At 36.6% G+C, this 19276-nt stretch overlaps 1 protein-coding gene across 2 annotated transcripts; it reads left to right on the forward strand.

Annotated features, from left to right (window-relative positions):
• The first annotated feature begins 1550 nt into the window (after positions 1-1550).
• On the forward strand, positions 1551-18587 carry NLRC4 (NLR family CARD domain containing 4). Of its 2 annotated transcripts, XM_082306158.1 has the most exons (10): positions 1551-1640; positions 2445-2611; positions 3228-3285; positions 4906-5166; positions 6558-8549; positions 10904-10996; positions 11769-11939; positions 14088-14180; positions 14517-14684; positions 15630-18587. In XM_082306158.1, coding segments are annotated over exons 3-10 (3096 nt in total). In that variant the 5' UTR covers positions 1551-1640; positions 2445-2611; positions 3228-3284; the 3' UTR covers positions 15947-18587. The 2 variants fall into 2 exon arrangements, with proteins under 2 accessions (XP_082162284.1, XP_082162285.1); XM_082306159.1 differs by lacking the exon at positions 2445-2611 and having other exon boundaries at positions 1568-1640.
• Positions 18588-19276: the final 689 nt, after the last annotated feature.

Consider the following 19276-nt stretch of genomic DNA (forward strand, 5'->3'; position numbering starts at 1 on the left):
GACTATTTATAAAGACAGTAATTATCATTCAAAGTCTTCTTTTTAAACATGATTTGGGATTTTTCTGGGCATTTGCTCAAATATTAAGATTTTGGCTGTCCTCCCCCTCCTTTCAGCCCCTTTCCCTTCCCCTTCAGACTCTGCAAGCGAGCAACCCGTTGTCCCCTGCCTGGGCGGTGCCAGCGGAGGGCACTCTAGCACTGCTTTTGCCAGATCAGACCTTGTCCAGGGTTTCAGTTCAGGGTGGGATTCTGAAAAAAAGTGTTCAAAACCAGTTGAGTAACCTATTTCACACAGATGCTGCTACTAGATTTCTCAGCATTTTATGCGTTTTCCCTTTCTGTGCACTTAGAGTCATAGAATCATAGAATCGTTAAGGTTGGAAAAGACCCTTAAGATCATCGAGTCCAACCATTAACCTAGCACTGCCAAGTCCACCACTAAACCATGTCCTTAAGCACCACGTCTACCCGTCTACTTTAGAAATGACCTTCATTGATTAAGGCCCAGACTACACGTAAAAAGGTGAGCAATCATAAATTGTTCCAGCTGGTCTGCTGAAGTTTAGGTTGCCTTGGTAGCTCTTTGCACATAACCACTCTTCCACGTATCCTAACTGTTTACAAGTGCTGGTTTCACTCCTGCTACCAGTGGGACAATTTGCTTGCGCTCTGGCTTACACTATAGTAGTCAGGGAAGGGAAAAAGGGAAAGGAAGTATTTAAAAAGGCTGTAGTAAACTGTGCTGCATACAAATGCCTTGTCGGACAGTCACAAATACAATCTATCTGCAAATGGTTATCTTAGGAAGGGCTCCTGTTTAATTTTAATTTTAGAAGTACAAGACTCGTGCAGTATGTGAATTTACTGGAACACTTTGCAATATTTACTGTGTGAAAAGGAAGTCAGAATCATTGGTGTTGAGTCATCTTCTGATTTCTTGGGGGAAGTCTGGAGCCAACTGCTGCGACAGGGGAAGTAGGCAGAGTTGCTGTAGAGTTTCATTCCTAATGTCTCAGAGTAATATTAGATTAGGCCAATCTTTATGTCGATAGTATAAATCATCCGCTTTGAAATGGCTTTTGCATACGCATCTAGGGTTGTTAGACCACTTCTTTGGCCCTGCCTCACTGTATCGAGTTGTTTGAGTCAGTGCTGCTTTAATTAGTGAGGAAAGCCCTGAGCCCTGCCTTCTTGGAACAGCAAGGCTCCGTGGTTTAGTCTAGATATCACAGAGTACCGCAGTGAACATCTCACTCATGAATTAAAGTTACTATCTTTCAATGAAAGCATTAAGGAGTGAATGAAGTAAATGCATCGTAGATACACTCATTTCTACTGGTAGTAGAAATATTTACTAACTTGACCATTAACCCTGGACTGAAGGCTAGGTTTTTGATAAACGCTGTATCGTAAAATTTCAAGTAGTTACGAACTGGAACAAGAAACAGTTCCATATGTTTCTGGCAACAGACAGGTATTGCACAACATACTCTTTAAGCAAACAAGATATTAAGTAATTGTACAAGGAGGAAACTTGCAAAGAAGGAACTTACAGATAATATGGAGTCGGTTTTTGACAAGCACTACGACACTTTACTGCTTACTGAGTCTTTTTAACTTAAGAGCACGCGAATGTGGGTAAGCTGCTTTCTTTCTTACCACTACCTTACTTTTGAATATTTGTAAAGAAGAAAGTTCAGAGATGTTTTAACTTCATTTTGCTATACCTTTTTTTCTCTTAAGAAACATTACACGCCTTTGGCAGTGGGGAATTTGCAACTATTTATTTTAACTATTTCTTTAAACGAAAAAGAAAAGCTTGTGTGCATTTGCTTAGAAAAACTATTAGAAAAGTTGTAATAATTAAGGTGATACTTTTTCAGGAGCAAGTTCAAATGAGTCTTTCAGCACTGTAAAGCCAGAATAGTTTTCCAGAACTTATGACTAAGTAGTAATCTAGTATACTAGCAAGTATTATTAATTACTACAAACTATTAACACACTATTTAGTGTGCTACAAACTGTGAGATTATTACTAAGTAAAGCTGGTAATACTGGAGACTATTGTAGATTCTAGAAGCTTTAGAATATTTAAGTTTTGGCTTAGAGCGGGTTAATGTCAATGGACCGTGCTTCTACACTTGATATTTGAGTATTTTAAGGATTTTAAAAAAAAAGCTTGTCTAAACAAACAGTGTTTTTCATTCAGTATATTGTTAAGTTACTCCTAAAAATTGTGGGTTTGCTTACGTAAGGATGGTGATTAACATTTACAAATGAGAACTGTGGGTTAAAATTGATAGCTCTATGAAAATATCTGCTCAATGCTCAGTAAAAGCAAATGGAAGGAATTGTCAGAAAATGGAGAGTGAAAGAGAGAACATTACTGTGGCACTCTGTCCATAAAGCCATATGGTATCTTAATACCATGGTCTGCTCTAGCATTCCATCGCAAAAAGAATATAATGGAAATGGAAGAGATCCCAAGGAGTGGAACATCTCACAGAAGGCACTGCTGGAGACGGGATACTGAGCTAGACAGACCTTTAATTTGACCTGCTACATATTATCACAAATGTACTTTATTTTCTCAGTTGTATCTATTAAAAGTAAGTAATTTTATTTAAGGTAACTTTAGTTCTATGTAATGAATACATGAATTTAAATGTTGGTTTTGTATGCTGTTACCTTAGTTACCATTTCCATCCAAATGTATCTTAGAGTCATTCAAAGTAAAAACATAAATAAGTAACATATGCCTCATTCGCTATCCTTAATGATAAAAATGCAAAAAATAAGAATCTGCAGAGATATATATTACACTATGAAACTATGTGAAACATGAACTGAAACAAAGTGAAAAATGAACTGTCTCTTTCTGGTTGTCAAAAATAATGACCAAATTTCCTTTAAAGGTTCTATTTTAATAATTATGCTGGTCTATGAGAATGATCTGTTTCTTAGGAATTAAAGCACAGAAGATTAAAATCACTAGCTTAAATCAATATTTCGTGCTTATCAATTTGAAACATGCTTTAAAGTTATCAAATATATATATATAAAAGCCATCAAAGCAAAGTAATTGTAGTCAATTCGCCTAGAGAGAATATTGTTATATCTGACTAATTTCATATCAGCATTTCATGAGAGGCAATTTTTTTCTGGTCTAGGAAAATGACAGTAATATCTGGAGTATTCAATCTTTTGATTTGTTTTGTTTTTCAGTCTGGATATTAGATTCATTGTTCCACAGTTCAAGCATTGAAACTTTCAGTCTGAACAAGTAAGAAAGATTTGTAAACTACAGTTTCTTTGTATTTAATGTTAAATGTAAATAGTAATTAAAAAATCAAATAACCTTAAAAAGAAAATGTATTTTCCAAAAACATTACATTATAATTGCTATATTTATGTTCTAGTTATATAATATGGCTATTTATTGACATTGTAAAAAGTCTTGCTCTAAAATGTTTTTTAAAGGTAGCCCTTACAGAGAATTTTTATAAAAAAATCTCTATTTCAACATATTACAGACAGAGAATTTTGGATTAGTAATTTTTTCTGACAAAATATTTTTCCGAACTGGATATTTCTCATGTTAGCTATCTTATAGTCATTTCTATGGTTTATTCCAAAATATTGCAGATAATTTCAGACTTGTAAAGACCAGCTTCTCCCTTTCCCCCACAATTATACAGAAGCTTAAGTTTTATAAAATTATCCCTGAAAAGGTCTTATTTACTGTAATATTCAAGGTCGAAAAAACTTAGAGGAATGATAGTCCAGTTTTGTTTTGACATGTGCAGGTAAATCAATGCCCCAACATTTATTTTAAAATTCCACACAAAGAAATTGCAAATTTGCAAAAAACGTAAAATTCTCTACGTGCAGCTCTTTCTGGAGAAATGCTTGTGGCACATACACATCTTCCCACAAAAGACATTCCCATGACTCCCCTAGTTATTACTATTATATCTCAAACCTCTCCTGGATTTTGCAGAAGGAAAGAGAACAGAGCTGCCCAACTGAAACGGGACTGTCCCTCATGACTCCAATTTACCAACATCAGGCCAGAGCCCTGCCTCATTCCTATCACGTCTTTCTTTTACCTCCTTGCCGCCTACACAATGCTGTTACCTACTTTCAACTGGCTATTCAAAAATAATTTTGATGAGATATAAGCACTTCTTAGCTAGCTTGGGAGCTGAGGATCTGTGCATTTCTCCAAGCTACACACAGATAAATATCGTATATGTATTCCATCTGGTTAGGAGTGCTTGCATGCCCCGACACTGATTCTTAGCCATCCCAACCACAGAGTACAGAAGCCTGTTTGGGGATGTTTTCATTCTGGGATGTGTTCAGGACTGTCTATGAGCTTGGGCATTAAGTGTAGCTCTTTTGAATTTTTTTAATCTTAAAATGGGTGTAATAATGTTTGAGTACTTCATACAGGTTTTGTTTGAAGAATCCAATTATATTTGTCATGACCTGCATGAACTTGACACGATTTTCAAATGCAGATCCAGAAATATGAATCCATATTTAGACATGTTGGTAAATAATATAATTTTCAAAAACAATTTCCATTGAAACTTTTAATACGTTTCTGCAATGCCCACCAATATCTCAGACATATCATGTGGCTTTCATACCCATACCGATACATTCCATACTGCATCTTTTTTTTACCAGAAACCTCCTATCCAGTCACAGAAACTTTTATAAACTTTTTCTGCATTCCTACTAAGATCTCACCATTTCCTGAATACTATTTGTACCTGTGTAGATATTAGCCACTCAGTGCACCACAAAAGTGTGCATCGAATGCTGAAGGACAATTTATGTGTCAGCTACTGTATGAGCTAGACTTATTCTAAGAAATTGAATTCTCTCTTCTCAGTGGAATTTATAAAAAGCAACAGAGTACATCTCATTCAAAGAATGGGAATGATCACTGTCAAGCAAATAGCAGATGACCTTTTGGCCTGCAATGTCATGTCTTGTGAAGAAGTGAATACCATTGCCTGTGAAAAGGTTGAACAGGAAGCCTCAAGAATGATGATTTACATGATTTTGAATAAAGGTTCAGAAGCCTGCAATATTTTGGTTAGGTCACTTGAGAAACACAACCCTTTTCTCTTTCATGACCTGCAAGGATATTGTAAGTATTACTGGTTATATTTTTGTCTTCTAGTCAGGAGTTAAATTATTATAGGAAAAAAAAAACTATGAAAAACTTGCAATTCACTCATTTTTACAATAGTCTTATAATTCTGTAGTTAAACTAATTCGATTTGTATGGTCTGAATTGTTTCATCTGAGAGAATAAGACAGTTGACACTAAGAAATTTTACAAACATTAAGACACAAAGAGGGGAAACGCAAATCCAGTGAAAAATTCTGAAAGGATGAAAATCATCTGTGATCAGATAGCTAAAGTTTAGACAGTTGAACACATCCCATCACTTGTTTATGGTGAGTTGTGGGTGAGCTGAACACTGAATTAGATCAGTTCTATGGACAAAATTAATGTAAAATTTAATGGGGATATGTAATGAATTTTTCATATATAAACCTCTTCCCTGGAAGCTGAAACTGCTTCTGCACAGGCTGCAAGTTTGTTATGTTGTATCTTATTGTATGAATGTAATGCGTACACCTAGGCTAATCTTTCGGTACTCCCAGAGAGGCTCAACATTTGTTACTGAAGCATTTCCCTAAAATAGGTTTCTCTGATTTCCTTCAGTCTGTGGGACTGTGAGTCTTTACTCCACCTGCTTCAAAAGTCTGATCTTGAAATACGTGTCTGACTCAGCCCTGTCCTTTAGTCTACATATATGCGCTGTAAGAAGCAGTGCATGCAGACCTTCCAGGACTCCCTTTAAAAGCTGGTTTTTTGCAAGCTTCAGACTTTCTAGATGTTACTACATTTTATTATGTCTGTGGTGGAAGGTTCGACTAAGCTCACTTCCGAACTGTATGAAAGCAACTCTTAGATTAACCAAAAGTAACAGAAATGCAAAAGCCATAGTTTAAAAAAAGAACTAGATTAAAAGTTCATTCAGTCCAACTGTCAAAAACTGTTACTGATTTACAAGTTTCTCTCTAATACTCTAATAACTTTCATATATATATATATAAATGCTGTCTTTCCATATTAAAACCTTATTACATAAAAACCTCATTACATAAAAACCTCATACTCTCATCATGCATTGGCACATATAAACTTTCATATGCTTGTATGGAAGCTTACATTTTTGAAATGCAATGCATGAAAAACACTCTCAAATAAGGAATTAAGTGGGGCCAGAGTGGTATCTGCAGACTATATGAATCTTCTGCACAGGGGGTAGTTAAAACCCTTATCATTTATTCTCGCCTAGACAGTGGGCAATAAATACATCTCATGCCTCTTGCTTACCTATTTGATTGATCACTATTTGATTGATTTAGCAAGTACATTCAGACAGTTATTCCAAAAGTAATGAAATTTTAATTGACAAACTCATTGACTATTTAATTCACTGATACATGATCTGTTTGCCTTAGGTACTACCGGGCAAGTGGAACAAGATAAATTAAATTACTTGATTCAGGATTTAAAGTATGTGTATCTATCTTCAGCTTTTCAAAAATATCATCCTCTGGGTAGTGAGATTGACATAATTTTTGATTTGGGAACTGCCTATACTGACATCTTGCTGTGGAAAAAGGATATACATAATAGCAGGAAAGGGCAGCTGACGCTAAATGTCCTTCTAGAGGAATTGAAAAATCCCTGCATTATAGAAGGCGAAGCTGGCAAAGGAAAAACAACTCTTCTAAAAAGGATTGCTGTACTCTGGGCTTCTGATAATTGCTCTGCTTTGAAAAAATTCCAATTTGTTTTCTTTATCAGCCTGACTAGCACAAGAGGTGGAATATATGAGACTGTCTGTGATCAGCTTCTTTTTGAACAATACCCCATCTGCAAACAAGATTTCATGAAAATGCTACTAGCACAAAGGCAAAGGGTCCTTTTCCTGTTAGATGGATATGACGAATTCAACCCCCAAAACTGTCCAGAGATAGAAGCAATGATTAAAGAAAACCACAAATTCAAGAACACGGTCATTATTGCTACCAGGACTGAGTCTATCCATAAAATCAGACAGTTTGGGTCACTGATTGCTGAAATAGGAGATCTGTCAGAGGAGAGTTGCAAGAAGCTCATTAAAAATGTCTTGACAAATAAGCTAGCTGATGGTCTGTTAAACCAGCTTAAAGAGGCCACTTCCATGAAGAACCTTATGAAGACTCCACTCTTTGTCATCATTGCTTGTGCCATCCAAATGGGTGAAAGTAATTTTCATCCAAGCACCCAGACTCTACTTTTCTCTACTTTGTATGACTTGATGGTGGAGAAAAACAGGTACAAAACAAAAGAAATAACAGAAAATCATATTATGCTGAGCATAAATCATTGTGGAGACTTAGCTTTAGATGGAATATTTGATCAAAGATTTGATTTTCAGTCTGAGGATTTAGCTGACGTAAAAGAAGAAGTCTTGCTAGCTTCAGGTCTTCTGAATAAATACACAGCTCAAAGACTAAAACCAACATATAGATTCTTTCATAAATCATTTCAGGAATACACTGCAGGCAGGAAACTTTGCAAACTACTGACATCCTGCCAGGAAGCAGAGGTGAAGAAAGGATATAGTTATCTACAGAAAATTAATACTATTTCAGATATTACTAATACTTATTTCAATTTGCTCCTCTACACTTGTGGATCCTCTCTAGATGCCACTAGAATAATTTTGGACTTCCTGAAAAGAATTGATCAGCACAGAGATATTTCTCAACTGTTTTCATTAAAGAATCTGGCTTTGGAAAGCAAATACACAACCGCCCCCGAAAATGTAACAGAAATGGAAGATTTAAATAAAACTGACAGGGATATTTTTGCAGACTGTGTCATTAATTTCTTTTATGAAAGTTCTTCAAAATCAGCATTGAGCAGAGATTTTGAAGAGTTTTTTTATGATAAAAGTATTTACATTAATACTCAGAACATCCCAATTTATTTCTCTGATTTTTTTAAATACTTACCAAATTGTGTTAGTGTACTAGGACTCATTAAGTTAGATTTTTTTGGAAATGATTCACCAAATAAGGAAATAGACGATGAGAATGTGGAAGATCTTCAAATTAGTTCACTCAAAACTTACATTCCTGAAAAGGCTGTCTCCTTATTCTTCAACTGGAACCAGAGTCTCAGATCTTTAGAAATTACACTGCAAGATTTCAACAAGTTAAAGAAACGTGATATTAAATATCTGGGCAAAATATGTTGCTCTGCTGCAAGCCTCAAGCTGCGCATCAGCAATAGTGCTGGTATCACAGGAACATTGAATGCAGTCCTTGAAACCTGTAAAAACTTACAAGATCTTACTGTGGAGTCCACACCTCTTACTGTGGAAGATGAGCAACAGATCACAACAATGACAAAGCTGAAAACCTTACATATAAGAGATCTGCAAAGTGAAAATCTGGAAGGTACAGTATTTACTGGCAGTAAATGAGCTCTTTTAGATAAATGGATGAGAAGGTAAAACAAAAAGTGGCTCACGGCTGCCTTGTATATGGAAGATGCCTGGTTTTGATCAGTTTGAGAAATGTTATATTGCTAGAATGCAATTCTGTATTCATGGTGAAAGTGACTGCAATCTGCTCAGTTATGTAAATTCACTTACGTTGTTTAGTTGTGTAAGTCAGGTCTGGCCTTTGAATTCCTGTGAGTTGCCATTTCATTATATTCTTGTTTCTTGCTACACAAAGGCCTTTGAATTCTTGTCAGTTGTCATTGCATCATATTCTTGGTTCTTGGTACACAATATATTAAAAAATCTGGTTTTTAATAAAATAGTAGCTGAGAGAAAAATTTTAACAACTCTGGTGCAAATAATCCACAGTAAATGACATAACGTCTATACGCTAGGTAAACTTTATAAGTGCCATGGGATACAGCATACCATCACTTTAACTTTTCACAATAGATGCATATGTTTTTGGCAACCAAATGAGAGTGTTATAGCCTAATCTAGACCTGCAACATTGGACAGAAATTTTCCTTCATTGCTTCCTACATCTCTGCCATAATTTCTGGGTAAGCATTTTTTTAAAAGAAGTCTACTTCTGATGCTAATATCTAACATGATGGGAAATCTGCAGTATCTTTAGATAAGTCATTCCAATAATTAATTAAATGCTTCTAGCTTGAATAATTGTTTTCTCTTAAAATTACAATGGCATAATAAAGAAGAGTGTAGGAACTATAGTATAGTATGCTCCAGAAATACCTGAGGTGAAGGATTCTGCAAGTAGGATGAGGGACATGTATTTCCTTATGCTGTGAATCACACACATACAGGATCCTTCCGCGCTATTGTCAGAGCAGGGCACTAACGGAAGATGAGTGCATCTGCTGCTGCACTGCGCTCTGAGCTTTTCGTCATCCAAGCTAACCATGAATGTATCTTGTCTTGAGAAACTTACACAAGTACTGATGATAGCAAATCTCAGGGACAGGTTATCATGAGTCAGCAAAGCACTCTTGCAGTGAAAAAGACCAAGCACATAGTGGACTGCATTAGCAATAGCGTACCTGGGGAAGCGGTTGTCCCCTTCTGTTCTGCACTCTTGTGGCCAGTCTGGAGTATTATGTACAGTTTCAGGCTGCCCAGTATAAAAGAGAGAGTAGCAAGCTGATTAGTGTCCAATGGAGCACCGCTAATGTGGCCAGGGAGCTGGGACACCTAATACACAAGGAGAAGCTAAGAGAACTGGGCGTGGTTTGCCTGGAGAAGAAAAGGCTAATGGGGAAACTAATTGCAGTCTTCCATTACCTGTGTTATAGAAAAGATGGAGCTTTTCAGAGGTGCACAACTAAAGGGCAACAGTCAACAATTTCAAGTTTGTGACAAGGGAAGTTCCAATTGGACAGAAACTGATTTTTACCAGGAAGGTGGTCAAACATTGCAACAGGGATCTGGAGGTCATTTAATCACTATCCTCAGGGATTTTCAAAACTCAGCTAGATAAGGCCCTGAGCAACCTCATCTAACTTTAAAAGCAGCCCTGCTTTGAGCAGGGGATCAAACTAGATGACCTCAGAAGTCCTAACCTGAATTTTTTTATCATTCTATGACATATAATCTCAAGATTATTCTGGAACTACATATTAAGTAAAAAAAAATAAATCTCTTTCCTGTGTGCACACATATGCCAAGACTGTTAGGGAGAACAGCATGAGAATATAGTAACAACAGCCGTACTGATTCAGAAGAAGGGTCCATCTACCTTGGTTCATTGTCTCCAATAGCACCTATAGGTGGAGGTCTAAGGAAGAGCAAGAACAGTGCAAGAATCTATAATACTTTCTTCTTAATGATCTCACAGCCTCTGTTTTAGGCACAGACCATTTCCCTGTGCTTATCATTTATTTATTCAGTGGCCTCCCCAAAGGGTCCTGCTAGTACTTGTCTGTCTTTGCTTTGAACCTATGTAAACTTATTGCATCTGCAGCATCCTTTGGCAAAGAGTGTGAAGGACTATGTCTTTAATCTTTGTTTTGGACTAGTTTCGATTGGTGGCCTCTTGTTCTTGTACTGGAAGAAAGAAACTGAACAGGCAGTCTCTACCCAACTTTTTCCATGCACTCATTAGTTTGTAGACCTCTGTCATATTCTCCCTAGGTCATCCCTTTTAGACATTCATAGTTTTGCACAAAACTATTATTTACTTTTCACAAGACCCTAATATCACTGAAGTGTATCTATCTGTTCTACAAATTAATTTGTTCCTGTATTAAATTAACATGCTGTATACATCTATGGGGTTTTGTTTGGCAGGTGGACTTATTGATGGAATAAAGAAACTTGTGAATGCTGAAGGGCTTGTACTTGACAACATTAGTATGGATGAAGGTGATGCAAAAAAAATAGGTAATTTCCTCTCTCCTGTTTCACACCATAATCAAGGATATAGTGCTGAGAATGTGAATATTTTAACAAGTTGGTCTGAATTGGTTGGTACACTATTAGGACTTGAAAATCCTATCATCTAATTTAAAGAAGTAATTTCTTATATATTTTCATTGAAGTCTTGATATGTTCTGTGTCCTGATTGTCACAAAGTATTAGAGTGCTCCTTTCAAGTTAGTAATGCATATTGTAGCCAAACAGATCTAACATACTGATCCCAGGACTGGCTAATCTGCATGAACTGCAAGTCAGGAGGTTGCAAAGGTGATATGGTTCCCTTCCCTGACCTATCACTGACTTTCTGCAAGGTCAGTCACTGGATACCAAGGTTGAAAAGTTTGAATAATGTTTGCTAGGGCCACACAACCTAGTAACTGAAATGGAGACAGCAATCCATATGTCTACCCATCCTCTCTTTGATGGCATAGGAAAAGAATGCTTCTCCTGGATTTGTTCCACGAGAAGATCACATTTGATCTTCTGTGAGTTACTTTCTCTCAGCTGAGGGGCAGTTTATATTGATTACATGATACAGTAGCTGAACAAGAGGCTGTGTTTATCTTTTTTTTGCAAACAAAACTTATCCTATATTTCATGGCATCAAAATACAGATAGTTATAATGTGCCAGGCAGTAAACATCTAATTCTGTCTAGCTGTTTGCTGTGATCAAGACATTATAAGCATATTAAAACAGTTCACCTAACAATGTGACCTTTTTTTTTCCATTCATAGCTGAAGGTATCAGAAATTTGAGAAAGCTACGCTTATTATACATGAATCATTTGACAGCTATTGGGGATGGCATAACCTACATTGTAAGATCAGTCTCTGATGAACTAATTGAACTTGAAGAAATCCAACTAGTCAACTGCTGTATCTCCAGTGAGGCTGTGGAAATTCTAGGTAAGAATAGTAATAGTAACTTTACAAACTGAATATGTGTGTTTTGAAAATCAAAACAAATTCTATAACAGAAGAAAAAAGCATATAAGGACAAAATCAGAAACACTTAGGTTCACGATGAGTTTCAGTTAGCAGCGATGTAAAATGCAGTAAGGAAAGCTTGTATAAAGATTTTATATAGACCCTAAGTATAAAGGTTATATAAAAGAGAAAGATAAACTATTGCGTAGCTTTGTAAACAAAAAAAACAGGAAAGCAAATAATGGATGATGCAAGCATCACTAGTTTTCAAAGTTGTTTTTGCTTCAATCATTACCAAAAAGATTCATTCTGATCAGGTACCTACTCAAATCATTTTAACAAGGTCCCAGTAGTACAAATAAGGATAAATAAAATTTTTTTAACTAAAACAGATGAACTCAGGTTAGCAGAACTTAGGAAAATTCACAATTAAGTATGTAAGGAAGAAGCTGAAAGAATCATTGAACCATAGGCAACTGTCTCTGAAAAGTTGTGGAGGCAGGAAAGTGGAAAATCCAGTACCTTTTCCTTGAAAGGAGGAAACCATAGACAAGCCAACCTCACTTTGATACCAAGAAAAATTCCAAGAGAGATTATCACACAAACATTTTGCAAGCACTTAAATTATAGAGGTAAAAGGTAGTGTGAAAAAATCACATCAAGCCTTTCCAGGGAACAGAGTAATAAGATTGTGAAATTATAAGTCTGGATCTGTCGTAACTCAAATGAGGTTTTTAACACTATCCTATACAACATCCTTAACAAGAAGCTAATGAAATGTAGATAAATAAAATGGGTGCATAACTGGTTTAAAAATTACTTTCAAAGAGTTACTTTCAAAGAGTTATCACAAATGTTTCACTAAGTGAGAGAACATTCTGATACAATCAATTAAGTCCTTTCTTGTTCTAAACAATATTTTAACTGATGGCTTAAATGACAGAATGGAGGATACGCTTATAAAATTTCAGATGATACTGAGCTTGGAAGGGTTACAAGCCCTGTTGGAATGCAAAACCATAAATAAAATTGGATGCATTTAAGAGGTGGTCCAAAAACAATGGTAGGGAATTCAGTATAGACAGATGAAAAGGGCTGTAGCTGGGAATGAGACATCAATTTCATGAATATAAAATGGAGATTAACCTGTGTAGCAGGAAAGAATCAGAGCTCTTCAGTGGAAGACTGGAAATATTATGCTATTGCAAAAAACATGTGCTGGTGAGTCCTGGGCAACAAATCTGTGCCCAGCCTCGGTATCATAATTAAGGAGGGTATAGAGAAATCAAGAGAAAGCACCAAGAACAGCTAGAGGTTATGAAAGTGTGACTTACGAGGAATGGTTTAGTTTTGTTTTGATCGAGAGAGATGTCTGAAAAAGGTATGATAAATTTTTTATGTTCTTTAAACATTGCTACAAAGAGATTCTAATCAACCATTCTTTTTGTCCACTGGGAGAAGAAAGTAGCTAAATTTGCAACAAAGAATATTTAGATTGGATATTAGCAGAAACTTTCTAAAGCCAGGAAGGTAAAATAGCACCTAGGGAGAACACAGAAAATTTCAAAGAGCAAAGTAGATAAACATGTATCATGAATGGTTTAGGCTCATCAGTATCCTGCCCCATTACAGATGGTTAGACTCTCAGGTCCCATCTAGTCCTACTCTTCCACAATGCTCTGATCCTGTAAAATATATTTTTTTATATCATAATAATAAAAAAATTGATAGCTTTGTGAAGCAGGAGGTTGAAGTCTCCAGGGCTTAAACCACTAAAGAATCTCCCATGTATTCAGACAGCTTTTCCCTGCTTCTGTGTTGCAAAGATGTCTTAAAGTTGTCTCATCACCACTGAAGATTCATTTAGCCACCAGAGTGTAAGTTATGCAGAACCATTACTCCAGCTCTTACGGCTGGCCAGGTCCTTTATTGTATTAATTCCTGGAGACACAGTTAACAACAAGAGAGCACAGTTTGCATCAGAGGGATGTCAGAAAAGTGAGAAAAACCTGGAGGCTATTAAAAATCTTGTTTTGTTCATTAAAAAACAAAGCTAAGAAAGGTGCAAAAGAAGACAAGTCATCCTGCACTGAAAACATGTATAACAAGCTTTTTTTCTTCCCATAGCTCAGAATCTTTGTAATTTGCCAAAACTGAATGTACTTGATTTGTCAGAAAATTACTTAGAAAAGAAAGGAAAAGATGCTATCGACAGACTTGGTAAGTCAGAAAATTTCTTTAGATAAATTGTTTAAACTGGGAATGAGCTTCAATTCTAGGACTTATCCAGAGAGAAATTCAAGAATTCTCTCCTCTTTTATTTTTAAGTAGGATATAATTGATATCCTGAAGCATTTCCTCTCAGTGAATGGTAAGTTTTATAAGTGAAGAATATTGTATGCAATTGGCTGCTGTCTTTGCTATCAAAGCAACAGTCTTGGAGTCTTTAACCTACCAGTATTTTCTTCACTCTTGAAATGTGATTTGGTTTAACTTTTTAAAGTGATTTTACAGTGAACTGTTATAACAAAAAAAAACCCAATTATTTTCATTTAGTTGATGGCTTAAATGTCCTACCTGGGATAAAAGTGCTGATGCTTCCCTGGGGAGATGATGTAAAGGTTTGCCTAACAAAATTGTTAGAACTACTGGAAAAAATGCCACAGCTGACAAAACTTGGATTGAGGAAATGGAGCCTCACTGATGTGGAAGTCAGAATTCTAGGTAAGTAAATGTACCGCGGATGAGCAAAAGATGGACAAAACCCAGAAAAACTCAAAATCAGTTCAGAAAACCAAGAAAATTTTAATAATGTAAGTGAAATAGCATCAAGTCTGGGTAGGAGATAGATAGATAGATAGATAGATAGATCGATAGATAGATAGATAGATAGATATAAAATTAGCTGAGCCAAATAATGAGACACATCATTGGTACTCAACGAGGACCATTTTTCACTGCGTAAGCAGTGCAAGGAAGACCTGCAGGCAAATAGAGATTCCTGGTGAAGAATCTCCTTGAGAGGGAATCTTTTCTGATTGACATATTGATCATCTCCTCCATAAACATGACAGGAATACAAGTGTATTCTTCTTACATCAAATCTTCCACTAACATTATGTCTGTTATGGAACGTATGTCAATAGTAGAGTTAAAAAGGCAAATACTAGTATAACTTTTATCAAGATTGATAGTTGAAGATCAGGGAGATATAAAAACTACCTGAATTCACACCGCTGACCCCTCTGATGATAGAGTAGAAATGAAATGTCAAAATGAATGAGAATTTTCATGAGCCTGACTTTGCAATGCTTTTGTGTGAGTGATCATGAGCAGCAGTCTATAGGCCCATTTAAGCTAATGACCTCTCTGTAATTAAAAGTATCCTGTTGTATGCAACATACTGCAGGTTAAGTTTTAACAAGGAAGAAAAGTTTAGATATAAAAAAAATTGTGACCTGTGGCTGCTATATTTTACATTCTTCATTCTAAATAAGAAAAAATGCAAGCACATGTTTAAATCCTTTTCTATTAAGGATGGTATTTTTTGTAGCATAGAAGTTCAACTGACTTCAATAAGATTCAATTCTTCAATATCCTGAATAGGAATCATTCTCTTCATTAGGGCTTGAAGCAAAAATAAATACATAAATAAATATATGTTCACAGGCAATTTTTTTGAGAAAGAACACCTGAAGAACCTTCAGCACTTGGACTTGTCAATGAATTGTGTGACAAGCGATGGCTGGCTTTCCTTCATGCAGCCACTGATCTCTCTCAAGAAGCTGGTAACCGTAGATTTCAGCAGCGAACAAGACTGGGTGCCTGCATCACTGTTAGTATGCAAATTAAGTCAGGTACTAACCACACTGAATTATTTAAAGGAGATTAAAGTCACTGGATGGAAGTTTGATTGCCATGATCTTGGACTTATTAATGATGCAAAGGTAAACTGCAGAAAACAATTTCAGCTAGTGCAATCTTAAACAGAATGAGCTTTCCCAGTAGACATTCACTTACAATCTTTCATATTTGAGAAATGCTCTTCTCTATCACCACACATTGAATCAGCAGCTCTAGGGTTATGTGGATGTCCTCGTCTGCTAGTGAGATGGGAGTGAGAACAGTATCACTTCTTCTGGAGAAACAGGTCAAAAGAAAGTAAAAGAGACATCACCTTGCATTAGCCCCAAATCCTGCAACCTGTAATGCCTCTCAGTCTAAGTGGTTTCAAGGAGTGTTCACTTTATCTGTGTGTGCTTTCTATGAGCTCATTTTTATTAGCCTTAAAGTTTAACTGTGTAGATTAGGGAAAGCTCTTAATAAAAAGGTAAACAGAGGCTGCAAGTTGATGGATAATAGGTAGGTGTTTTACCAGGTTTTTTTTCAGTTAGATAGTATAGTTGTCTGACCTAGCACAGAGAAGCTTTTCCTCCTGGCAGGGCAACTCTGCTATAGTTACATCTCTACAATACTCTACAGGAAGATTTATTGCAGAGACAGAATATGCCAATGAAAAGTTAGACCTCTAAAATAACAACAGTATGATTAGAGCATATTAGCTCTACAAAAGAGGGCATGGTCACACAAGTGACCATGAATTAAACAGAGACGTAAACAAGAGCTATTCTGCAGTTATTAGCCACAAGCAAATTCTTACTCCACAGCAAAACACAGAAAGCTTATCTCGAGTGCCTTTTACCATCTTTAATCTACCACCATTTTGGCTTGTAAAAAGAAGTCAGCATTTATTGCTTTCTTTCACAGTAAGCTACCTCATATTTAACGTGTGGTGAGAGTTTACACATGGACATTATAACAAAGTTGTGGGTGTGCTCTTAAGTTCATAGTGTGGTTCACTTTACAGGGAGTTCTTTGTTTTCTGTTACCCTTAGTTCCTGGTGTAGATAAGCCAGAATGCAGTCTCCAGGCCCTCATAGTCCACAAATATCCCAGGAGAGAACCATGCACACAAGGCAGCTCCAAAAACAGCAAAAGAAAACACAGGAGTCACTTGGCCACTTCTGTAAAAGGTGGTGGCCAACCAGCAACAGCGGACTCTTGTTTCCAGTCTGCTACTGGAATGAAGGCACAGGAGCACCAGTTAGAGGTGCTGTTTTGCTTCTCTAGGCAGTGTTGAACCATGGGTGTTTGTATGTCATGAACCGCTTAACTCTGTGTTATGTCCTCATAAGCACTTGTACTTGTGAGTTCTGTTTTGTGCCAGAGAGTGCTTCAAAGCTGTTCCATTCATCTCCCTGTGCCCTGCCAGTAAAAAGAAATACAGCATTTTCCCTGTAGTTAGGATCCTTCAAAGGCATGATCCCAATTCAGCAAAGCACTGAATTCAGTGAAAATGCTTAAGTCATCCCTATTGACAAAATCTGACACAGGCTAGAAAATACATTTTTTTTCCAAGCAGCAAAACCCTATATCAAATATACAGACTGAAAACTGAATAAAAAAGAGGAAAATGGATTTAAAATTACTAGGGTGCATCTGTGAAAACAGACACATGGATTTCTGTAGTAAATACTTATTTTTTATTTTGACACAGAAAGGAGAAGAATACAAAAGAATCTCAAAAGCATACAGTTTAAAGAAGATAATCTCATCAACATTTATGAATTTCAGTCTTTTCAATTGCTTAGTTGCTTGGCAGAGCAACTTTGTGCTTCAGAGCTCTATTTCAGATTGGTCAAAATGTGAAAGAATAACCAAGCTCTTGGTAACCCCCACATCCCTCTTCCACAGCTGTATTTGGTTTCTTTCCTTCCTACTCCCTCAGCAGACTATACTTCTCAGCAAAGACTGTAGCTAAGTTGTTTGCAGTAGAAACAATGAAAAGTTGAATAAATTAGAGAGACCATTTTTGTTCTGCCTATTCCTTTCTTTACTCTTTATCACTGGCACCTGATGCTGCAGACCCAGGCAAATTTCTTGCCCTCCACAGCTTTGTTCTGTAAGAAAAAACAAGTAGAAAAGCACACTCTATTTTCTGGTGGATATTGAATTGCAATGTACTGAGTGTTCTTTCTTGAGATGTATAAATCCACTCTGACAGTTAAGACATATGATACAAAACCAGAGAAAGAGCTCTATTAGGCCTCATCATTAATGTACTAGGATGTGGACAAGTCTTTGAAACAACCAACATATCTTCAAAGGACTTCATTTTCCATTTAAAGGGAGCTGCGAAAACTCAGATCTAGAAAGCAGCTGACAGAAAAGGGTTAATAGCTATTGCTGAACCTGAAGAAGAAAGTGTGGGTAGTCCAGGCAGGTGGCCTTGTAAGAACAAGATCTTGGAGAGAGGGTGGTAAAAATTCAGTCCTAGAACTTTAATGGAGATGGGTGATCCTTTTTTGAGGATGATTGCAATTAAGGCACCTTAGGGAGAAACTTAGGGAGCAAACCAGGAGCTCGGACAAGATGCTGAGAAATTAGAATGACCAATAAAATATTTACGTTTAACTCCAGGTGGCTGTGCAGTTTTGTTGCCAGTTGGCATCTCGGACACAATAGGACCAAGCTGGAAACCTGAGCTATAGAGCAGGCAGATTTGGGTAAGGCCTAGAAAGAAAATAAGAGCCAGATGAGGGCTTATGTCTGATGCTATGACAAAAACCAAAGGACTATGCGAGCACTGAGGCAATCACCTTCCTAGAGCTATAAATGGGATATGTAAAGTTTTTCAGTGGACAAGGAGAAAGGAGAAGAGAACTAAAAAACAAGTCCATGAAGTCACAAAAATGAACAAATTATGTTGCTCAGATAGTTGGGGACAAATCTGTACAAGTTTGATTTGACTTTGCTATCAAATTGAACTGCTGATTTCACTTGATTTTAGGCTCTCGTGCTATTCAGCCTTACTCTTCCAGTCTGAAGATCTTTCTGTTTTTTATGAAAAAAATAACAAACCCCCACATAATTTAATTATTGTAATTAAAGGTCTATTCTCTTCTTTCCAATGTATCGTGTTGTCTTTTATCCCAGAGTGTCATGTTTCCAGGGAGAATGCTTTGCATTGGCAGCCTTTTGCCTTCACTTTGTGCTGACGTAAGTAAATACATACAGTGCATAGCAAGGGAAAATCAGGCACTAGAAATGTGGGAAATTATGTTGTGTACAGAACTGGAGTGTGTTCCATGTCTTGTGAGATCAGAAACAAGTGCCATTAACTCTAGTCCTTGAAGGAACCCTTTACTTCTGGTAAGTAGTGGAAAAGTCTTTGTTAGGACTGCTGATAGGGGGAGAAAGGCAAGCAGCCGAAGAAAATGTTTTAACCACTTTCAAAAATGGGTAACTGAGCCTTT

Source organism: Platalea leucorodia, assembly GCF_965183815.1.
Source record: "Platalea leucorodia genome assembly, chromosome: 3".
In the NCBI taxonomy this organism is placed as follows: domain Eukaryota; kingdom Metazoa; phylum Chordata; class Aves; order Pelecaniformes; family Threskiornithidae; genus Platalea; species Platalea leucorodia.

Coding starts and splice junctions, on each gene's coding strand:
- NLRC4 (XM_082306158.1), top strand. Junction 10,997..11,768: donor AGGTGATGCAAAAAAAATAG/GTAATTTCCTCT, acceptor TTCCATTCATAG/CTGAAGGTATCAGAAATTTG. Junction 14,685..15,629: donor TGTGGAAGTCAGAATTCTAG/GTAAGTAAATGT, acceptor ATATGTTCACAG/GCAATTTTTTTGAGAAAGAA.